The 24,650-nt window shown below is 46.8% G+C and overlaps 1 protein-coding gene across 2 annotated transcripts in view; it reads right to left on the minus strand.

The window, feature by feature from the left end:
• Window positions 1-24,650, minus strand: part of PRP4K (pre-mRNA processing factor kinase PRP4K) — a 117,047-nt gene that overhangs the window by 36,722 nt on the left and 55,675 nt on the right. For both annotated transcript variants that reach the window (XR_011314051.1, XM_069730721.1), the window contains exons 7-11: window positions 14,956-15,029; window positions 14,704-14,794; window positions 6,046-6,193; window positions 4,259-4,396; window positions 4,007-4,160 (exon numbers count right to left, since the gene is read on the minus strand). Coding sequence is in view for 1 of the 2 variants with exons in the window: in XM_069730721.1 (XP_069586822.1) it covers window positions 4,007-4,160; window positions 4,259-4,396; window positions 6,046-6,193; window positions 14,704-14,794; window positions 14,956-15,029 (605 nt within the window). In the remaining variant the exon portion in view is untranslated. The remainder of the gene's footprint in view (window positions 1-4,006; window positions 4,161-4,258; window positions 4,397-6,045; window positions 6,194-14,703; window positions 14,795-14,955; window positions 15,030-24,650) is intronic.

Here is a 24,650-nt window from a genome sequence, read left to right on the forward strand (position 1 = left end):
AATTTTTATTTTTGCCAAAATTTGTTGTACAATTTCTCCTGAGTACGCCGATTCCCGATATGTGAGGGAAAACTTATGTTTTGGCACAAGGCAGAGATCGGAAAGGTGCGTAATTTGACTTTTTGAATGTAAAATTTCCTGGAATAATTAGGGGTAGCAATGTCATGTTAGGAGAGCCCCTGCGTGCCTAACGAGTGGAAACCCCCCACAAGCGACCCGGTTTTGGAAAGTAGACTGCCTCAGAGAACTTAGATACACAAAGATATGTGGTGAGCACCTTGAACCCCCAGGTGCTTGACATAAGTTTATAAAGTTCAGCTCGGAAAATAAAATAAAATCTAATTTTTCACACAAAAGGAAATTTATAATGTCGTCGAATGAAAATAAAAAAAAAAATCTAACACTTTCACACAAAAATGTTTTTTAGCCCCATTTTTTTTTTATTTTCACAATATTAACAGGGGAAAATGGACCCCAAACTTTGTTGTGCAATTTCTCTTATGTACACCAATAACCCATGTAGGGTCAAAAACTACTTTTGAGGAACAATGAAAAGCTCAGAAGATGTGCCATAATGGAGTTCAGATTTTGCTAGACTGGTTTGAAGGTACCATGTCACATTGGTAGAGCGCCCTGAGGTGCCAGACCTGCAGAACCCCCATAAGTGACCCCATTTTATAAACTACATCTCTCACCTAATTCATCTACGGATGCATTGATCAAGCTGACACCACAGGTGTGGCAGCCAACTTTATACCATTGGGAACTAAAGAAAAAATAATTACACTTTTTCTACCAAAATTTTGTTTTAGCTCCAGATTACATTTTCACATTGCAAAATGGGTAATGATGGCACCAAAATTGATCCCACAATTTGTGCTGAATGTGGATATATCCCATATGCGGCTGTACAATACTGCTTAGCTACACGGGGAGACTTGGGAGAGATGGAGCGTTATTTTCCTCCGGGAGCACAGAATTTGCTTGAATAGTTTGCAGACTCCATATACAGAGCCCCTAAGTGCTAGAAGAGCAGAATCCCTGAAGTGACGATTTTGGAAGTTATACCTCATCTACAAGTGTAGTGATGATTTTGACTCAATGGATGCTTTCCAGAAACAAGCAGCAGTGGGTGTTGCTGAGTGAAAATTGCAAACTGCCACTGTAGTGCCTAGTACGGAGCAGGCACCAGCACGTTGTAGTGTTCCAGATTCTGGAAACATGAACCTGTAAAGTAGGCGAGCTGTCATCGCTACAGAAATGCCAAAAGTGCATAGGCTAAATGTTGCTTAGGCACATTGGGACTCATAAGGGAGGGGGGCATTTAGATTTGGAGTGCAGAATTTGGTGAATTAACGTGGAAGCCAACTACAATTCCGTTAACAGATGACGGACCAGAGTGGGGACTTGCTTTTTCTGTGGATTAAGTTAAGCTTTTATTGGGAAAATTTTACATAACGTTTGGAATCACATTTATCCGGCGCTTTACGCTGAGCACTGAAACTGAGGTTTCCATCTAAGTCTCCGAGTGACGTGATTTAGATGAAATCCCCCAAGGGATCCATTCACTATAATGAGGCAGCAGAATTACTCTGGACTCCGTCTGGCCTCTGTTCAGCGTTGTTCTTTTCAGAGGTTCACAAAACTGGTGGACCGTGCTTTTATGACCACCTAAAATGACGGACACTGCTGGATCACAGGTCAGACGGCATCGAGAGTGCCTCCATCTACCTCATTATAGAGAATCATCCGCCAGAAGTTCTGTCTGAATCACATATTTCAGAGATTTATACGGAAACCCTGGTGTAAGCGCTCAGCGTAGAGCACAGGATAAATGTGAGTCAAGCTTTACTGTGATCTTTGTCAGGCAAAATGAACAAATCAACAGCAGGTGAAGAATTGTTTTTATTAATTTTTTTACGTCGTTCCTCGTGCAGTTTAAGTGATTAGGGGACTTTATTATTCAGGTCGGTGCTATCACAGCGATACCAGACTTACAGGTGCTTCTCACAAAATTAGAATATCATCAAAAAGTTAATCTATTTCAGTTCCACAACACAAAAAGTGAAACTCATTATATAGAGTCATTACAAGCACAGTGATCTATTTCCAGAGTTTATTTCTGTTAATGTTGACGATTATGGCTTACAGCCCATGAAAACCCAAAAGCCATTATCTCAGTAAATTAGAATACTTTATAACACCAACTTGAAACATGATTTCAAAATCCGAAATGTTGGTCTACTGAAATGTATGTTCAGTAAATGCACTCAATATTTTGTCAGGGCTCCTTTTGTATCATTACTAGTGATGAGCGAATATACTCGTTCCTCAAGATTTCTCGAGCATGCTCGGGTGTCCTCCGAGTATTTTTTAGTGCTCGGAAATTTAGTTTTTATTGCTGCAGCTGAATGATTTACATCTGTTAGCCAGCATAAGTACATGTGGGGGTTGCCTGGTTGCTAGGGAATGCCAAATTTTTGAATGGCATTTTCTTAATCTTTTCAAGGCTGCAGTTATCCCGGTTGCTTGTGCACCTTTTTCTACCACACAACTTTCCATTAACATGCTAGGATACAGCACTCTGTGAACAGCCAGCTTCTTCAGCACTCTGTGAACAGCCAGCTTCTTTAGCATTAACCTTTTGTGGCTTACCCTACCTATGGAGTGTGTTAATGACTATCTTCTGGACATCTGTCAAGTCAGCAGTCCCATGATTGTGGAGACTACTGAAACAGACTAAAGGACCTTTGTTAACGCTTACGGAGCCATTGTAGGTGTTTTTTGTAAATTATTTACGGAGATAATGACTTGATAGCTATTATTTTCCCATATTCCGTCTGACAGTCATGTGAGGACTTGTTTTTTGCAGGAAGAGTTGATGTTTTTATTGGTACCATTTTTTGGCACATGACATTTTTTGATCACTTTCTATTCCGATTTTTGGGAGGCAGAATGAACAAAAAACTGCAATTCATAGACTGTTTTTGTAATGTCGTTCAGCACGTGATAAAATTGATAAGACAGCTTTATTCTTCGGGTCAGTACGATTACAGAGATACCACATTTATATAGTTCTTTTATGTTTTGGCGCTTTTACACATTAAAAAATATTTTACAGAAAAAATTATTTATTCTGAGAGCAATAACTTATTTTTCGGCTGATGGAGTTGTATTGCAGCTTGTTTTTTGAGGGTCAAGTTGACGCTTTCAGAAATACCATTTTTATTTACATTGGTCTTTTTGATCACATTTTAATTTTTTTTAACTATGTCCACTGAAGGGGTTAACTAGTGGGACAGTTTTAAAGGTTGGGTCGTTTCCGACACGATGGTACCAAATATGTGTCTTTTTATTTTACATAAATAAATGTATTTATTAGATGAATAATTTTTTTTTTAACTCTTTTACATTGGCCCAGGATGGGACATTAATTTTATACTCACAGATAACTGATCTAATACTCTGCAATGCTTATGCACTGAAGGCCATTAGAGCAGCATCTGACGTGCAGGGAGGAGGTGTGTCAGCTCGTGCTCCGAGCATGACCTGACAGGCCACCATCCCTGGGTGACCCCGCAGCCATCTTTCGGCCCTGGGTCACTATGGAGACCATCAGAATAACGCGATCTCATTGCGTTGTGCCGATAGCACAGAGGGAGCTCCCTCCCTCTGTGATGCTGCTGTCACTATTCACAGCGGCATCAGACATATTAAACCCCTGTAATCGGTGCTAGCAATGATTGTGGTCATTACAGCAGGGTGTCAGCTCTCATCTAGAGCTGACAACTGCATTTGATCCAAGCGGTCCTCAGGAATGCATCTCCAGCAAAGCAGTATTTAAAGGGGCACATGTCGGGAAGGGGTTAATCTCACACCATGAAAGGAGGTGTTCGCTGTTTATCAACTTGACAGTTGCATATTTTGAAGATTTTTCACTAGCCAATGCAATCAATTAATTTTATGTACCACCCAAGAATCCATATTAAAACATTCCCTGACTTACCAATATGTTATCAGGCTTAATATCAGCATGAAGGATGTTACATCTTTTTAGAAGTTTTAAAGCCAAAAAGAGCTGCTGACTGTAGGACCTGACTGCTTTGATATGCAAGCCGACATCTTTACCATATTTCTTCAAAACTTCTCTCAGATTCATACTGAAAAAAGGGGAAAAAAGTCATTATTGAAATAAATCCATGTAGTGCACACAAAAAAAGCAAAGATCGTATTATATTTCAGAAAATGATAGTAATACCTCAGTGGTTCAAATACTAGGCACAAGTGCTGTTTATGGTAAAAATGACGGAATAAGCGCAAACAGTGAAATTTGTCATCTGGGTCGGCATCATTCAGCTTTTTCAGAAACTCCAATTCTTTTAATCCAGTTTTTTGCCTGAAAGTAGAATTTACCATCATTATAACAATATTGGGATACATTGATACAAACTTTTTATGGTATGTTATGCCATTTATCAAACAGCTAGTCTGGCTATTGCATCCAGTATTGAGCTTCTAAAGTCATTTTTACATATGTATGTAATATTTCAAGAGCAATGATAACTTATAAAATTCTACTGAGAATCTCTAAATGCAGTCCCTTCCCTACCTCTGCCTGAAATCAAATACTTTTGACCAGAGGTGTAGCACGGGTTTCAGCTTATGGGGGTGGGGGGTAGATCAGGTAATCCAGATTACAGCTACGGTGGGCTCACATTTCCAGCACTGTCCAAATCTATTCCCAACCTGCAAAAACTAATCATTCTGCTGATACCTCAATACATACTGCCATATGTGTCCTACAGCACCTGCTGTGTGGTACAATAACGGCTCCTCTTACCGACCCACATAACACTGCTACCACTCGTGAAGTAATGGCTGGAGGGGGCTGGTGTGTGTGCCGCCACCTCTACAGTGACTGGTGTTTAGCCGGAGCCTGAAATGAGGTATAAGGGGTCCCAGTCCAGGAGAGGTGAGTATCGCATCTAGCAGACATTTATGGCATAGTGTATGGATATGCCATAAATGCCTCTCACAATAGAACCCCTTTACTGTAGATCAGGAGAAGAAAAAGACTGTAGCTAGCAGACACCATAAGTGCCCTGAGGGACAAATAGATTATGTTCAGTCTTGATGGTTTCAACGCAAAAGCGTCAGTGTTTCACAACCCTTCCTAATGAAAGACTCTAAGGTTTAACCATCACAGTTAGAACAATGAAAAAAAATGTACAACAAATATTGTCTAAAGCTGAATTACATGTGTTGGCATTTATGCAGTGCTGTTCTTGCTGTTAACCCCTTTACAACCTTGGCATTTTCCATTTTTGTGTTTTCGGGTTTTTTTTTGCTCTCCTCCCCACAGCGGTAACTTTTTTATTTTTCGTCAATATGGCCGTGTGAGGGCTTTATTTTTGCAGGAGGAGTTGTACCTTTCCTATGAACGCTACCATTGGTTTTTACCATATCATGTACTGGATAATGGGAAAAAATTCAAAGAGTGGTGAAAGTGCAAAAAGTGCAATCCCACAATTTAATTTCTTTTTTTTATTATGTTCACCAAATGCTAAAACTGACTTGTCATTATGACTTTCCAGGTCATTACGAGTTAGTAGATTGACAGAGGCATTTAACATGTTAACAGTCGGGCGTGGATCACGATTCCACCCGCGGCTATTAGGAGCACATGTCAACTGATCAAATCAGCAGTCATGTGCCAGAAAACATGCAGGCTCAGAACCAGATCCCGCATGGAATGTAGAGACACTACCTATGATGTAGCAAAACGTCACAAGTCACGAAGGGGTTAAAATGACAGACCACAATGAAACACATGGTAAGTAATTGGGCACTGCTCTACACTGGATAGCAAAAGATTCAACAGAAGCCACTAAGCAAATGTGAATAGAGCAGGCCTTACCTGTAATGGAACACTATAGTAAATAGATAATGCAGTATTACAGGACAAAACCTCAATCTAACTCTCTTTAGGCCATTTTGCAAAATGTACCCACCAGTAAGAAACACGCAATGTGAGTTAATACTTACATTAATTCATTGTTTCTAATGATTTTGACGGCAACTTCTTGATTAGCTCTTGCCATGTCTCGAGCACGTACAACATTACTGAATACACCTTGTCCTGTATATCCATAGACGTTATACCTTTTTTCCAAAATTTCACCTATGTTTACACCTGAAGCAATGTAAAAGAGAAAAACTTGGGCTTAAACAGGAATCTGAACACAAAGCAAACAGTAGCAAAATGTATGCATCCCTGCACTATACCCGAGAATCTGTCAACATTAGTCTCCCCTATAAATGTACGTATTAAAACACTCAGTATTTTCCTTCAGTATCTGTAAGCCAAAACCAGGAGTGGGTGATAAATACAGAAGCGGTGACGTGCTTTGATTATACTTTTCCTCCAATTGTTTCTCTCTTGATTTTGGCTTACAAATACTGATGTAAGGGGGCCTTAGCCGGGACGCTGATGGAGTAGGCAGCAGAAGCCCGAGCTCCAGTGCTTCATTTTCAAAAGTGACAGATAATCTACAGAAGAGGGACAGCTTCCAGACCACCAGCAAAAGACTCAGGAATACCTCCAGAATATTTTGTCACCTCATGCGTCTAGGTACAGGAGTAAAGTACTTTACAGAGCGTGCAAATCTGTTAGCTCTTGGCAAACTGACTTTAACCCTGAAGATTTAATCTGAAGTAAAAGACAGTATGGTTTCTCTCACTGTTTGGGGAGTGACAACATCGCAGACAAAAGGAAAGTATTGTCTATATGACGGGATTCTATTCAATCCTTAAAGGGAACCTGTCACCCCCAAATCGTAGATGAGCTAAGCCCACCAGCATCAGGGGCTTATCTACAACATTCTGTAATGCTGTAGATAAGCCTCCGATGTATCCTGAAAGATGAGAAATAAAGGTTAGATTATACTCGCCCAGGGGCGGTCCCGCTGCGGTGGGTGTCGCGGTCCGGTCCGGGGCCTCCCATTTTCTTGACGATGACGTCCTCTTCTTGTTTTCACGCTGCGGCTCCAGCGCAAGCGTACTTTGTCTGCCCTGTTGAGGGAAGAGCAAAGTACTCCAGTGAGCAGGCGCCGTGCCTCTCAGACCTTTCCCGGCGCCTGCGCACTGCAGTATTTTGATCTGCCCTCAACAGGGCAGACAAAAGTACGCCTGCGCTGGAGCTGCAGCAGGAAGACAAGAAGAAGAGGACATCATCGTAAGAAGATGGGAGGCCCCGAACCGGACCGTGATGCCCATCGGACCGGACCGCAGCCGGACCGCCCCTGGGTGAGTATAATCTAACCTCTTTTTCTCATCTTTCAGGATACATCGGAGGCTTATCTACAGCATTACAGAACGCTGTAGATAAGCCCCTGATGCTGGTGGGCTTAGCTCATTTACGATTTTGGGGGTGACAGGTTCCCTTTAATACCTACTATTCCTGGGTATTATCTTTGTGAAGAAAACATCAAAAGTGGTTATTTTCATTGCGCCTTCTCAAGGCAAGAATCACAACTCTGTATACAGGGGAAATACCTCAAACCGTCATAAGCAAAGATCTCCTGACTTCAACGACGTTACAGGCTTCCACAGGTTGTCAATAGAGGAGGAGAAGAGACATTTCCTTACAAGGCATATTTTCTGATCCACCACACTTCAGAATGTTTACTCTATAGTAAGGGTATGTGTCCACGTTCAGGATTGCATCAAGATTTGGTCAGAATTTTATGCAGGTAAAATCCTGACCAAATCTGCACCGGAGGTCACTGGCAGGTCACCTGCGTTGTCCTTGTGTTTTTTCTGCAATGTAAGGACATGCTGGGTTCTTAAAAGACGCGCCGCATGTGCGCTTTCGCGCATGCGTCTTTTAATGCATATTGGAGACGGGATTTCATGAAATCCCCTCCACTATGCTGTAACATCTGGACGCTGTGTTTTTGACGCTGCGGCTCAACGCAGCATCAAAAACGCAGCGTTTCCTGAACATGGAAACATACCCTTATACAGTAGTGATAAGCGAGTGTTCTCGTTACTCGAGATTTCCGAGCATGCTTGGATGTTCTCTGAGTATCTGGGGTATGCTCGTGTTTTATGTTTGTGTTCCCGCAGCTGCATGATTTGCAGCTGCTTGACAGCCTGAATACATGTGTGGATTGCTTGTTTGTTAGGGAATCCCCACATGTATTCAGGCTGTTTACCAGCTGCAAATCATGCAGCTGCAGGGACACAAAATCTACGAGCACAACCAAGATACCTGGAGAACACCCAAGCATGCCTGGAAATCTCCAGTTACAAGCACACTCGCTCATCGCTAGTATACAGCAATCTCCAGAGCATCACAACTCAGGGCAATCCACCTCCACTCACAGCTGTTCCTAAGGCTGTGTGCACACGGTGTGTTTTTTGTTTTTGATGCGTTTTCGCTGCGTAATTCTTTTTATATATTGATAGATAAGGCAATTCTGAAAGAAGCGATACCAACTATGTGTATTTAATTTTTCTTTTAATTGTTTTATTTTTAATGGGGTGAGTCGGGGGTGATTTAAAATTTTATATTTTTTTATATGTTTTAGAAACTTTTTTATTTTTTTATTTTTTTTACTTTTTAGTAGCTTCAATAGTCTCCATGGGGGACTAGGTTCTGTAATCCAACTTATTGTTCCCGGACTACACTGCTGCATTCAGGACCAAGGGGTGACGCTAGTGGACTGTAGGACTGATCAGGGTGAAGTATGGGACGTATTTAAGCATCTCTGTAGACCTCCGTGTGGAGTGCACAATTAGTTTAACTGTCTGCATTGCTGTGCATTTTGGCTCACCCTGCTTTTACTATATGGTCCTTATATACTGCATGTATGGTACTGTGATCAGTTTGCAGCATAATATATATATATATATATATATATATATATATAGATATATATATATATCTATATATATATATATATATATATCTATATATATATATCTATATATATATATCTATATATATATATATATCTATATATATATATATATATATATATATATATATATATATATATATATATATATTTTATTTTTTTATTTTTTTTGACAATATCACCATCTGTAGCTGGGAACTTTATATACTTATGTATCGGTTTGGATACTATTTATATGTTTTTGATATTGGATTTGACAGGCATGTTCCCAAGTGGAACATTTTAAATGTTTTTAATTTGTGTGTTATGTCTTTTTTGATGTGTGAAAAACTTTTTGTGATTTTGCTTAAATAATGAGTGGTGATCCTACATTCATTTGCATGTGCTTTTTCTTTTTACAAATTGTGGTGCAATACACTTTTACATGCATAGTAGTGATCCCACAAGACTACATTCTGAATATATGATGGTGCCCGCTTAACAAGTTTTTTCTGCATGGGGGACTAGAAGCTGCGATCATCCGTTAGCCTGTGTTACACAGAGCAGGGCTGAAGCCCTGCTTTGTGTAGCTAAAATGATCAAATGCAATGACAATCACAGGGCTCTCCTGCAAACACGGGTTGTCAAGACAACCCATCGGCGTCCCGCAATCATGTCACATGGGCGCCTATGGACGTGGTTTGTGACACACTTCTTCGTGTTAAATGAAGCTGTCAGATTGATAGTGGCATTTAACATGTTAACAGGAGCGGATAAATCATGATTCCACCCACGGCTGTTAGGGGCACATGTCAGCTGATGAAATCAGAGATTTTACTGTAAGTACCAAAAATCCCTTTTTCTTTATTGCTTCATTGGGGGCCACAGGTAACCATGGGATGTCATAAAGCAGTCCCGAAGGGTGGGAACAGAAAGAATGCAAAGGAAAAAAACAGACTTAGGTCAACCGCCTACAGCACCTTCCTTCCTTGGCCTGCATCAGACGAGGCATGAGTATGAACCCTGTAAAACCTCGCGAAGGTGTGCAAAGATGACGAGGTCGTGGCCTTACAAATCTGGTGACAAACTGCCCAGGAAGAAGTTCTTCAGGGGACAGACCGGAGAGGGACATAGAGAAGGAAGGACAATGTATTCATAAATGTGAAATGAAAACACCATCTTAGGTAGAAAGGAAGTCTGAGAACTACCTTGTCCTGATGTAGAATCAGGAACAGAGAAAACGGATTGTCCTGAATGGGCTTGAAAGGATTGCCCTGGAGTGCGTCAAGAACAAGGTTCAGATCCCATGGATCTATCGGGGAACGATAAGGAAGTGCCAGGTGGGCGACTCCTTGAGGAAAAGTCTATACCTGGGAACGAGAAGCCAAAGAACAGAGCGGAAACCTGACCCTTTAGGGTACTGACAGACCAAAATCAAGGCCCGCTTGTAGAAACCCCAGGATGGAAGGAAGGGAAACAGACAGAGACCAAATTGTTGTCCTCACTCCACCAAAAGAAGGCCTTCCAGTATCTGTGGTAGATACGCAAGGATACTGGTTTTCTTGCCCTAATCATGGTCTGAATGACCTGATGGGAAAAAATGGCCTCCCTCGGAACTTTGTCCTCAACGGCCATGCCGTTAAACTCAGACACTGTGAACTCTGGTGGAAGAGGTGGCCTTGTGATGGAAGATCTGGACGGAATGGAAGCCTCCAGGGAGAGTCCATGAGCATGCTCACCAGCTCTGCTTACCAGGCCCTTCCTGGCCAGTCTGGAGCTACCAGGATTACAGGAATTCCTTCCGCCTTTATCTTTTTCACGACTATCGGAATCAAGGGGAGAGGCGGAAAAAGATAAGGCAGCTGGAATTGGGACCACAAGATCACTAGGGCATCGTAACCGATGGCTAGCGGATCCTGGGACCTGGCTACGGACTGAGGAACCTTGTGGTTCATTCGAGACACCATCAAGTCGACGTCCGGCGTGCCCCATCCCTGGCATATCTGGTTGAAGACATGGGGCTTGAGAGACCACTCGTCCAATGTGAGACCCTGACGACTGAGAAAATCGTCTGCCCAATTTTCCACCCCCGGAATGTGTACGGCTGATATGGCGGGAGAGTGGCGCTCCGCCCATCGCAGAATCCTTGTTACCTCTGCCATCACCTGTTTGCTGCGAGTCCTGCCTTGATGGTTTATGTAAGCCAAGTCGGTGGCGTTGTCTAATTCTATGCGGACATTCCAGCAACTCTGCGCTGTGTGATGAAGAAAAACCGCTCCCCAACCAAGAAGACTGGCGTCGGTGGTGATGACCTGCCACCGGAGAGGGAGGACTGAGGAGGATAGTGTCCACCAGGTCAGGGATTGCCTCACTTTGAGCGGGCCGGTCCAGGGAGACGGTCCTCTTGTCTCAAGCAGACAAGAGGGCAAGCTGAAGAGGACAGATATGGTACTGGGCAAAAGGCACGGCCTCCATAGCAGCAATCATCTTCCCCAGAACTCTCATGCAGTACTGTAGTGGGAGGAGTTGGTCACTTTAGAATGCGGATCCCCTGGCAGAGAGAAAGAACCTTTTCTTTCGGAAGGAAGACAGGCTTCGGCTGTGTCAAACCTCATGCCCAGAAAAACTAAGTGCTGAGCTGGGGTCAGGGAGGACTTCTCTCTGTTGACAATCCAGCAGAGATGGACCAGAGCGTCCAAGGAGATCTGAAGACTCAGGTCGCAGTCTCATCGAGATGGCCCCTTAATCAGAAGATCATCCAAGGGATTAAGAGAATCCCATTGGAATGAAGGATGGCCATGACCGCTGCCATGATCTTCGTGAATACTCTGGGGACAGAGGCCTGGCCGAAGGGAAGAGACGTAAACTGATAGTTGGTCCTCCTGTATGCAAACCGTAGGAATCTCTGATGCTGAACACAAACAGGAATGTGAAGATAAGCATCCTGAATGTCTACAAAATAATTCTCCCGGTTCCACAGAGGCGATTACCGAACGAGATGGTTCAATCGTTTGAGGTCCAAAATCGGATGGAGCAATAAGTCATTTTTCGGGACCACGAAAAGATTGGAGTAGAACCCTGAAAACCGTTCGTTCCAGGGAACGGGTATGATTACTCATGTGCGTAGTAGGGAAGAGACAGCCTGAAGAATTCCTGGGCCCTGAGACGGGATTCTTGGCGGGCGAGACAGAGAGAAACATCTTCCTGGGGGAGAAGAAAAGTCAATTTTTTTTAACCGGATGTAACTATCTCTCTGACTCTGGCATCATCGACCAACGACAACCATGCTTCCTGGAAGAGAAGAAGCCAGCCTCCCACCCTGGAGAAATTTGTGGGTGAGGAGACCCGTCATGCCGAGGAAAGACTGTTGGCGCTGAACCCTGAAGACTTGGAAGAGCGACCCTTTGGATGCCTGTGAAAGGCAGGTTTGAAAGACAGCTTCTTCCCTTCTCCTTGGGCAGAAGAGCGGTCCTGCTGGAAGTAAGCAGAAAAGGGCCGAAAGGAACAAAATTGAAGTGACCTCTTATTAAGAAGATTTTAGGCTTGGACTGGGTAAGTGAGGTGCTTTTTCCGCTGGTAGCGTCTGAAATTATTTGATCCAGTTTGAACCCAAAAAGTCTAGAGCCTTGGAAGGCAAGGCCAGTAAGGGCCATTTTTTTTGAAGGTGGATCTGCATTCCACGCTTTCAACCACAGTATGCAGTAAATAGCAACGATATTGCTATTAGCCCTGGCGGAACAACCGGCCGCACCCAAGAAAGCGGCCAGAAGATATTTGCCAGCATGGGCAAACTGGTCTGCCAAACCTGCCAGCTCAACAGGAGGAGCTGCCGCTAGGATACCCTGACTGTCTTGCCCAGGCAGACATGGACGTTGCCACCCAGGTGGAGGCAAAAAAGGGACAAAGGGAGGCACCAGCTGCTTCAAAAGCTGACTTAGTCAAGGATTCTGTCTATCCGTAGAATCCTTAAAGGATGTACCATCCAGTAGAGACTGGACTGTCTTAGAAGACAGGCTCCCGGAGCCTGGAGGGAAGGGTATGCTCTCATCCCGGGTGTTCGAGGGCTCCAGTGAAGGGGCTGCAGGACAGGCAGATAAAAAACAGAGCCTACCCGATTCCAGCAACAACCTGCAGAAAGCAATATGGAAGCTGTGTCCCCATTTGCAGAGCGTTCCCTCGTGTGCAGAGCGCCAGCAGGTCTGCAGAGCGCCAGCAGGTCTGCAAAGTGTGCAGTGGTATGCAGAGTCTCCTCGGCTTGTCCCACAGAGCTGCCAGCCGGCAAAAAGGAAAGCAAGAGTCCTATTGGCTAACACGCCAGAGGGGTGAACAGCCAGGACAATCTGCCAGTCGGCGAAAACGAAGGTCCCCCTCCCATTGGCTGGCATGCCAGGGGTGTGAATAGCCAGGAAGGAGAAGCTCCTTGATAGGAACGGAGAAAGCGCGCCGAAAAAACATGTGCTGCGGGAGGCGTGGCCAGACTAAAATCTTCCTCCCAGCCCAGCCTTCTCCGAGGAAACGGTGGGGTGGGGAAAAGGCAAAGGACCGGCCACAGGGAATTACCCTGAAACACCCGTAAAGATGACAAGGGGATTAGGTCCTGCCTGCGGGCCTGAGAGTGGGCGATGTGGGTGACACCACACTACTCTCTCAGTCGCATAAGTGCGGGAAAACAGGGTGAGAAATTACACCCTGTTTCCCTAAGAAGAACCGGAAAGACAAAGGGGAAAGGTTAATAAACACAAACGGGGAACCTGAAAAGGAAAATGCGAATCTGGTAGCAGATCCAGGTCTGCCTCCTACAGACACTAACCTTAAACTGAGGTACTTTGTGCCTGTCGGTGGGTGTATACTGCGGAGGAGGAGGTATTTTCCTTTTTTTGCATAGTGTCATCCTCTTAGCGACAGCAGCATATACCCATGGTTACCTGTGTCTCCCAATAGAATTCCAACTCCTTTGTAAAATCCAGACTTTATTCAATCCATGTTAAAATAACAGATGCTCGAGAATCATGTATGGACATGGGGAAACAGCAACGCGTTTCGATGGCGTCGCCACTTCCCCCTGTCCATGCATGATTCTGGAACATCTGTTATTTAAAGATGGATTGAATAAAGTTTGCATTTTACAAAGGAGCTGGAACGCTTTAATCCTTTTGCATTGGAAAATATAGGTGTATTAGCAAATATTGTAAGTCTAGCACTTGCTTGACCGTGAAAAATTCCACTTTTTTCCCTTCAAAATATTGAGTTGTAGCATGTTGTTGTTGTGTTACTTTTTGCACTATATATACCATGATTGTAATAGATCTTATGAGGTTTGTAAATGTTGTTGTAACTACATGTAAAAGCTACACTTTAAGTTTTCCGTTCCCTTATCCCACTTTTTTCCCCCCCCATCTACTTATATAAACAATTTTTTTTCTCTCCATGCTATCTTTTCCTCCCCTCTACCTGTATTTGTAAATAGTTAAACATTCAATGAAAAAAAAAATATTGAAACACAAATACTGATATAAAATACTGAACTGTCTTAATCTGTATAAACTATTGAGCCCTGTTTTCTGTGGCCAAGTTTATAAGCATGAAATGTTTAATTTTTATTTTTTCCATAAAGTGTTTGTGAAATAAGGCATCTTCAATTCTTAAAATTAAAAGCACATATCAAGTGGATTTAGACAAAAGATTCTTTGTATGCTTGCTTAGGTAGAGTTGTACAAGACAGAAACTTAAAAGTAATGTCACTCTCTTAAAAGATGAAATTTGTATAATTGATCCCCTGAAAAAAAAAAATGTATAAACATACGATAATAGCCTTCAGAGTCTGTCCAGTTATCTCTCAAGTTCGGGTTTTCCTTGAAGTCTTTTCCGATACCAGCAGCTCTAAAACGAGCACTCTGCAACACAACACAAACCGCAGTTATTTAAAAAGTCTTGGGAACAGATTCAAACAATTTGTGCCCAAAATTTGGTGCAAAAGGGTTTTAAATGTTGCAAAACTTCTGTGCAACTGATTTAAAATTAAGTTTTGTAAAAAGTTGCAAAGTAGGACACTTACATCAAAATATGCTGCAAACATGTCATCAGATTCTGTAAACATGTCAGGAGCAGTTATTTTTTTCTGCGCAGCACCTGGGAAACAAAGCGAAGGTTTGGCAACAGTTGAAAAAAAGAATATTTAATTTAAAAAAAATGTTTTTTAATATATATGTACAGTATATATATATATATATATATATATATATATATATATATATATATATATATATATATATATATATATATATATATATATATATATATATATATACATACAGTGGGGCAAAAAAGTATTTAGTCAGTCGGCAATAGTGCAAGTTCCACCACTTAAAAAGATGAGAGGCGTCTGTAATTTACATCATAAGTAGACCTCAACTATGGGAGACAAACTGAGAAAAAAAAAATCCAGAAAATCACATTGTCTGTTTTTTTATCATTTTTTTTGCATATTATGGTGGAAAATAAGTATTTGGTCAGAAACAAACAATCAAGATTTCTGGCTCTCACAGACCTGTAACTTCTTCTTTAAGAGTCTCCTCTTTCCTCCACTCATTACCTGTAGTAATGGCACCTGTTTAAACTTGTTATCAGTATAAAAAGACACCTGTGCACACCCTCAAACAGTCTGACTCCAAACTCCACTATGGTGAAGACCAAAGAACTGTCAAATGACACCAGAAACAAAATTGTAGCCCTGCACCAGGCTGGGAAGACTGAATCTGCAATAGCCAACCAGCTTGGAGTGAAGAAATCAACAGCGGGAGCAATAATTAGAAAATGGAAGACATACAAGACCACTGATAATCTCCCTAGATCTGGGGCTCCACGCAAAATCCCACCCCGTGGGGTCAGAATGATCACAAGAACGGTGAGCAAAAATCCCAGAACCACGCGGGGGGACCTAGTGAATGAACTGCAGAGAGCTGGGACCAATGTAACAAGGCCTACCATAAGTAACACACTACGCCACCATGGACTCAGATCCTGCAGTGCCTGACGTGTCCCACTGCTTAAGCCAGTACATGTCCGGGCCCGTCTGAAGTTTGCTAGAGAGCATTTGGATGATCCAGAGGAGTTTTGGGAGAATGTCCTATGGTCTGATGAAACCAAACTGGAACTGTTTGGTAGAAACACAACTTGTCGTGTTTGGAGGAAAAAGAATACTGAGCTGCATCCATCAAACACCATACCTACTGTAAAGCATGGTGGTGGAAACATCATGCTTTGGGGCTGTTTCTCTGCAAAGGGGCCAGGACGACTGATCCGGGTACATGAAAGAATAAATGGGGCCATGTATCGTGAGATTTTGAGTGCAAACCTCTTTCCATCAGCAAGGGCATTGAAGACGAAACGTGGCTGGGTCTTTCAACATGACAATGATCCAAAGCACACCGCCAGGGCAACGAAGGAGTGGCTTCGTAAGAAGCATTTCAAGGTCCTGGAGTGGCCTAGCCAGTCTCCAGATCTCAACCCTATAGAAAACCTTTGGAGGGATTTGAAAGTCCGTGTTGCCAAGCGAAAAGCCAAAAACATCACTGCTCTAGAGGAGATCTGCATGGAGGAATGGGCCAACATACCAACAACAGTGTGTGGCAACCTTGTGAAGACTTACAGAAAACGTTTGACCTCTGTCATTGCCAACAAATGATATATTAGAAAGTATTGAGATGAAATTTTGTTTCTGACCAAATACTTATTTTCCACCATAATATGCAAATAAAATGTTAAAAAACAGACAATGTGATTTTCTGGATTTTTTTTTCTCAGTTTGTCTCCCATAGTTGAGGTCTACCTATGATGTAAATTACAGACGCCTCTCATCTTTTTAAGTGGTGGAACTTGCACTATTGCTGACTGACTAAATACTTTTTTGCCCCACTGTGTATATATATATATATATATATATTTATATATTAAAGGGAACCTGTCACCCCGTTTTTTCAGATTGAGCTATAAATACTGTTAAATAGGGCCTGCGCTGTGCGTTACTATAGTGTATGTAGTGTACCCTGATTCCCGATGTATGCTGAGAAATACATTACCAAAGTCGCCGTTTTCGCCTGTCAATCAGGCTGGTCTGGTCAGGTGGGCGTGTTCACAGCGCTCTTTTCTTCTCCAGCTTTCCGTTGGTGGCGTAGTGGTGTGCGCATGTCCAAGGTCCGAATTCCCTGCGCCCACGTGAAGACACAGCGCGCGATCTGCGCTGTAATCCCTTGCATCGGTGGGGGCGGCCATCTTCCTGGGGCCGCGCGTGCGCAGATGGAGTGCTCTGCTGCACGGGGCTTCAGGAAAATGGCCGCGGGATGCCGCGCGTGCGCAGACGAGATCGCGGCGGCCATTTTTCCAAAGCCGAGATGCAAACTCGGCTTTGGGAAAATGGCCGCCGCAATCTCTAATGCGCACGCATCTGTGTCTTCACGTGGGCGCAGGGAATTCGGACCTTGGACATGCGCACACCACTATGCCACCAACGGAAAGCTGGAGAAGAAAAGAGCGCTGTGAACACGCCCACCTGACCAGACCAGCCTGATTGACAGGCGAAAAAGGCGACTTTGGTAATGTATTTCTCAGCATACATGGGGAATCAGGGTACACTACATACACTATAGTAACGCACAGCGCAGGCCCTATTTAACAGTATTTATAGCTCAATCTGAAAAAACGGGGTGACAGGTTCCCTTTAAAGAATATAACTCCAAGTAAATCAAACTACTCTGAAATCAAACTGTCCACTTAGGAAGCAACACTGATTGACAATCCATTTCATATGCTGTTGTGCAAATGGAATAGACAACAGATGAAAATTATTGACAATTATCAAGACACCCTCAATATAGGAGTGGTTCTGCAGGTGGGGACCACAGACCACATCTCAGTACCAATACTTTCTGGCTGATGTTTTAGTCACCTCTGAATGTTGGTTGTGCTTTCACACTCGTGGTAGCATGAGACGGGACTCTACAACCCACACAAGTGGCTCAGGTAGTGCAGCTTTTCCAGGATGTCACATCAATGCGAACTGTGGCAAGAAAGTTTGCTGTGTCTGTCAGCATAGTGTCCAGAGGCTGGAGGCGCTACCAGAAGACAGGCCAGTACACCAGGAGACGTGGAGGGGGCCGTAGGAGGGCAACAACCCAGCAGCAGGACCGCTACCTCAGCCTTTGTGCAAAAAGGCACAGGAGGAGCACTGCCAGAGCCCTGCAAAATGACCTCCAGCAGGCCACAAATGTGCATGTGTCTGCACAAACGGTTAGGGTAAGTTCACACAGGGCGTTTTTGTTGCTTTTTTTCTGCAGCAAAACCTGGTCTTCTTGGCAGGAAAGAAGCTGCGTCAAAAACGCAGGTTTAGGTGCGTTTTTGTTGCCTTTTTTTTCCTCTTTGTCCATGCTAATGTCCTTGAATTTTCAGCAGCAAAAACAGGATTTTTGGTTGCTTACTGTAAAATCTGTTTCTTGAAGCCTCCATTGGGGGACACAGGAACCATGGGTGTATGCTGCTGCCACTAGGAGGCTGACACTATGCAAATAAAAAAGTTAGCTCCTCCTCTGCAGTGTACACCCCACCGACTGGCATTATACTCTTCAGTTAGTGAGAAAGCAGTAGGAGATAATGAACAAGGTTGAAAAACCATAACCACAAACTTGAGAACTGTAAACGTGAGAACAGTCATAGAACAGATAACAACAGAAAACATTGGGAGGGAGCTTCATGAAACAGATTTTACGGTAAGCAACCAAAAATCCTGTTTTCTTTATCGCCTCTCATTGGGGGACACAGGAACCATGGGACGTCCCAAAGCAGTCCCTAGGGCGGGAAAAAACAGACTTCCATCAGGTCAGAGGACTCACCACTGCCGCCTGCAGGATCCTTCTGCCTAGGCTGGCGTCCGCCGATGCGTAGGTATGGACCTTGTAAAATTTGGCGAACGTGTGGATGGAAGACCAAGTTGCCGCTTTGCAAAGCTGTAGAGCAGAAGCCCTGTGGTGCACCGCCCAGGAGGCGCCGACTGCCCGGGTAGAGTGAGCCTTAATCCCAGGAGGGGGCACTCTGTTCTTGACCCGGTAAGCCTCCAAAATTGCCATTCTGATCCATCGAGCAATAGTCGCTTTAGAAGCCGGCTGGCCTCTGCGCGTGCCATCAGGAATGACGAAAAAGGAATCCGTCTTCCGGAAAGAGGATGTTCTATCCAGATAAATCCTCACTGCCCTGACGAGGTCTAGCTTGTTCAACGATCGCTCCAGAGGATGAGTCGGAGCTGGACAAAAGGAAGGTAGAACGACGTCCTCGTTGAGGTGGAAGGTGGAAACCACCTTAGGAAGAAAAGAAGGTGGGGGTCGGAAGACCACCTCGTCCTGGTGAATGACCAAAAACGGAGGGCGGCAAGACAGTGCCGCCAGCTCGGAAACGCGGCGAATGGACGTGATGGCCACAAGAAAGGCCACCTTCCAAGATAAAACTGATAGAGGAATCTCCCTAAGAGGTTCAAAGGGAGAAATCTTCAAAACGTCCAGTACCAGGTTTAGGTCCCATGCCTCCACAGGGGCCCTGTACGGCGGGACGGCGTGGGCTACCCCCTGAAAGAAGGTCTTAACCTGTGGCCGAGAGGCCAAGGTCTTCTGAAAGAGGATGGAAAGCGCAGAGACCTGACCCTTCAGGGAACTAAGAGCCAGGCCCGAATCCAGCCCTGCCTGAAGGAAGGCCAAAAGAGAAGGCAGGGAAAAAACCATAGGCGGAACGCGGTTGGACTCAACGGAAGTAGGCCTTCCAGGTGCGGTAGTAGATCCTGGAAGACGAAGGCTTCCGAGCCTGAATCATGGTGTGAATCACCCGGTCCGAAAGGCCGGACGCTCTTAGAACCGCGGTCTCAACAGCCACGCCGTTAAACTGAGCGACTGAGAATTCGGGTGGCAGATCGGACCCTGGGACAGCAGATCGGGCCTGTCTGGAAGGCGCCAGGGAGCGTCCGCGAGAAGGTTGACGAGCTCCGCGAACCAAGCTCTCCTGGGCCAATCCGGGGCGATCAGGATGACCGGCACCCCTTCCGCTTTGATCTTCTTCAACAGTTTGGGAAGTAATGGAAGGGGTGGGAACAGGTAGGGCAGCTCGAACTGTGACCAAGGAATGGCCAGAGCATCTACGCCCACTGCGAGAGGATCGCGGGACCTGGAGACGAACTGCGGAAACTTCCTGTTGATTCGAGACGCCGTGAGATCCACATCCGGAGTTCCCCATCGAAGACAAATCTGATGGAAGACCTCCGGATGCAAGGACCATTCCCCTGCCGCGAGACCCTCGCGGCTGAGGAAGTCGGTGGCCCAGTTTTCCACGCCGGGGATATGCACCGCGGATATCACCGGAACCGTTGCCTCTGCCCAAAGGAGGATCTTGGATACCTCGGCAAGGGCCAAGGAGCTCCGAGTCCCCCCCTGATGGTTGACATATGCCACAGCCGTGGCGTTGTCCGTCTGGATCTGGACTGGAAGGCCCCTGAGGATCCTTTCCCAATGGCGGAGGGACAGAAAGATGGCCCGAATTTCGAGGACGTTGATCGGCAGAGAAGACTCCTGCGGCGACCAACGGCCCTGAACCGTCAGGTGGCGAAAAACCGCACCCCAGCCGATCAGGCTGGCGTCCGTTGTCACCACCTGCCAGTGAACCGGAAGGAAGGACCTGCCCTGGGAGATGAGAGGTGACGTCAGCCACCAGTTGAGAGACCGCTTGACCCGAAAGGAGAGTCTGATCGGCCGATCCAGGGAGAAGACCGACCTGTCCCACTGAGACAGAATGGCTTGCTGAAGGGGTCGAGAATGGAATTGGGCGAAGGGAATCGCTTCCAAGGTAGCTACCATCCTCCCCAGAACCTTCATGGCCGATCGGAGGGAGGGAGGCCGAGGACCCTGGAGCAAGCGTATGTCCCGACAAAGGGTGGATCTCTTGTCCTTGGGAAGGAAGACTCTGGACTGACGAGTGTCGAAAAGCATGCCCAGAAAGATGATGCGCTGAGAAGGAATAAGGCAGGACTTCTTCCGGTTGACCAGCCACCCGAAACGGGATAAGGTGTCGAGAACAATGGACAGGCTTTCGTGGGCCTGAGCAAAGGACGGAGCCTTGATGAGGATGTCGTCGAGGTATGGAAACAGGACCAAGCCTCTGACTCTCAAGATGGCCATCAGCGCCGCCATGATTTTCGTGAGCACCCTTGGTGCGGTTGCGAGACCGAACGGCAGGGCGACGAACTGAAAATGATCTTGTTGCACTGCGAAGCGCAGGAAACGGTGATGTCCGGGAAATATCGGAACATGTAGGTAGGCGTCCTGAATATCTATAGAGCATAGAAATTCCTGAGCCTCCATGGAAGCAATTACTGAACGAAGGGATTCCATCCTGAAGTGTCTCAGGCGAACCCTCCTGTTTAGCAATTTGAGGTCCAGAATGGGACGAACCTTGCCGTCTTTTTTCGGTACCACAAAGAGGTTCGAGTAGAAGCCCGTGTACCGTTCCTTTTCTGGGACGGGAACGATTACCCCGGATTTGAGCAGAGAAGCGATGGCTGCGAAGAAGCCCGGAACCAGAGCAGGATCTTTTGGAGGACGGGATTGGAAGAAACGATCCCTGGGTCGGGAGGCGAACTCTATTTTGTATCCCGAGGATACAACTTCCCTGACCCATTCATCCTCTACTGCGGAAATCCAGACGTCCCTGAAACGGAGAAGACGGCCCCCCAACCTGGGAGTTGGACTGGAGTCTTGCCGAGAGTCATGCGGAAGTGGATCTTCCAGTCCTGGGCCTGGACGATCTACCCTGGGAATAGCGAGGACGCCAGGACGGAGTGGGCCTGAAGGACACCGCCTTCTTCTCTTGACGTGCCTGTGGCCTCTGTTGCTGCTGGGAAAAGGAGTTTGATGCAGCGAAGCGACGAAAAGGCCGAAACGAGCGAAACTGCCGTCTAGGGGGAGGGCGACGAGGATTAGCCTGGGGGAGAAGGGAACTTGTGCCCCCAGTGGCGTCCTTAATGATCTGGTCCAGCTGGGAACCAAAGAGACGAGAGCCCTGGAAGGGCAGACTAGTGAGGGACTTTTTGGAGGACAAGTCCGCCTGCCAGGCCTTGAGCCAAACGGTCCGGCGGATGGCAACGGCATTGCTGGAAGCCTGAGCCGCACAAGAGGCGACATCCAGGGAGGCGGAAACCAGGTATTCACCCGCGTGGGAAATCTGGTTGGCAAGTTCCGCTAATTGCGCGGGAGGAGCCCCGTCCAGGATACCTCGCCGTAGATCCTTGGCCCATTTTGAGATGGATTTTGAAGCCCAAGTGGAAGCAAAGGCTGGGCATAGCGCTGCTGAAGCCGCTTCAAAGGCAGATTTCGCGAAGGATTCTATAACTCTGTCGTTAGAATCCTTCAGAGACGCTCCGCCGGACAGTGGAAGCACCGTGTTGGTGGACAGCCTGGAAACAGGGGGATCCACCGAGGGAGAGACCGTCCAATTGGCGGTAAGATCTGGTGAAAAAGGATATAACACCCCCAGGCGTTTTCCCCTCTGAAAACGTCTGGTCGGATTCTCTCTCTGGCCAGGATTTCCTCGAATTCAGGATGAGGAGCAAAAAATTTTGAAGGTGGTTTGGCCCGTCTAAACGAAACCGCCTGATCTGCGGGTTCCGTAGAGGGATCCTTAATGCCACAGGTTTGGTTTATAGCCCGAATGAGGTTCTGGACCGACTCACTCATGGTGGCGATTTGGCTAGGATCCAGCTCCGAAATCTCCTCTGAGGGCGCATCAGATAAAGCCTCGCCTGACTCAGGGGAGGAGGAACGGTGCGACACCAACCGCGGGGGAGGGCCGGGCGGCGAGATGGAACGCGAAGAGGACTCAGACCGACGTTCCTGTCTGGACCTTTTGTAGCTTGGCAAGGAGGTCTCGGGTGGCGGTTCCTGCGACCCGCTGGCCACGGCAGGGGTCTGCAGGGGTAACCGATCCAGCGCGGACACCAAGGTTTGAGATACCCGTGTTAAATCGGCCACCGATTGTGACAGAGAGGCGGCCCAGCCTGGGATGGGGGGATCACTCTCGGGCGGAACAGTCGGGGGATCCTGGGCGGTGGGAACAATCGGGTTGCTGCAGGACTGACACAGCGGAGAGGACTGACCTGAGGGAAGTTTGCTGTTACAGGACGAACATGCAAAGTACGTGACTAAGGCAGAAGATGAAGAGGTAGGGGGGCGAGAGCGGCCCCCTTTAGAAGACATTTTGAGAGATCCCTGAAGATGCCAGTGGGTTAGGGGACAGTGGGGCAGAGAAGGGTGTCAGTCTGCAGTGCAACTACTCACGGACCCGGTCCTGGAAGATGTCCCACTTGTTGCTGTATTCTTGCGATGCTGAGCCCACAGAAGATGCGGGCGAAGGAGCGTGGCGCGCTGCGTGAGGTGCTGCGAGGGCTGCTTGCTGTGTGAAGCGGCGCACACCAGCTGAGAATCCCACGAGGAAGGGGGGCGGAGCCAGACGCAGAGGCGCCGGTGGGCAGGGCGCAGTATGTCGGGCGGGAAAAAGCCCGCCCGCAGGAGCGGAAAAGAAGAGGCCGAAAACCGGAAGTAGGCCCCGGCCGAAGCCGGGGCCTAAATTTGGAACCGGCGGCCGAGAAAAAGAGCCGCGGCGCCGAAATAAAGCGCCGGAACAACGCGGCGTGAGGAAGGCTGGCGCCGCAGCCTGCTTAGGCTGCGCCGCTGAAGGGCGCCGCAGAAAAAAACACCCACCTGCGGCGCCAGCAATGTGCCGCAGGGAGACGCGGCGCGACAGCCTGCAGGGCTGCGACGCTGAAGGGCGCCGCAGAACACCACCTCCTGCAGTGCCAGAGCAATGCGCCGCAGGGAGACGCGGCGCGACAGCCTGCAGGGCTGCGACGCTGAAGGGCGCCGCAGAACACCACCTCCTGCGGCGCCAGAGCAATGCGCCGCAGGGAGACGCGGCGCGACAGCCTGCAGGGCTGCGACGCTGAAGGGCGCCGCAGAACACCACCTCCTGCGGCGCCAGAGCAATGCGCCGCAGGGAGACGCGGCACGACAGCCCGCAGGGCTGCCGCGCTGAGGAAGCTGAGCTGCGGCGCCAGAAGATGTGCCCAGAGTAAGAACCGCAGCGCTGGTAATGCGCCGCGGAAAGTGCTGGGGGGATAGAGCGCGGTGGCCTAAAAGGGGGGCCCCTCGCTGAAGACAGAAGGCCCTTGGTAAAAGGGAAGAAGAAAGGCGACAGGGAGCCCCTAACAAGAACCCCCCTAACAAAGATCCGGGATGGGAAGGGGGAAAATACTCACCCAAACATCCCACGCTGGTACTAACCTTGAAAGGGTTTGAGACGTCCAGGGAGCTGATGGACGTCCTCGTCTCCTCCGACCGACAGGCTCTGGTAGGCGAGTGGGTGGGGGACGGAGCCAGGACCGGACTTCTGAGCACGCTTGTGTGCTAGGATCTTGGTCTGGTGAAGGATCTATGAGGATACGGGGTGGCAGTACACGCCGTACTCATAGTCCGCTTTGTGGGACTACAGGTGTGACTGTTCACCCTGTATCCCATCCGGAAAAAACCTGTAAAGGAAACGACGCACATTGAGGTAGATAAGGGTCTAATGAAAGACCCGTGTCCACCTCCTACTGACACTAAGCTAAAACTGAAGAGTATAATGCCAGTCGGTGGGGTGTACACTGCAGAGGAGGAGCTAACTTTTTTA

Source organism: Ranitomeya imitator, chromosome 6 (assembly GCF_032444005.1).
Source record: "Ranitomeya imitator isolate aRanImi1 chromosome 6, aRanImi1.pri, whole genome shotgun sequence".
NCBI classification, from domain to species: domain Eukaryota; kingdom Metazoa; phylum Chordata; class Amphibia; order Anura; family Dendrobatidae; genus Ranitomeya; species Ranitomeya imitator.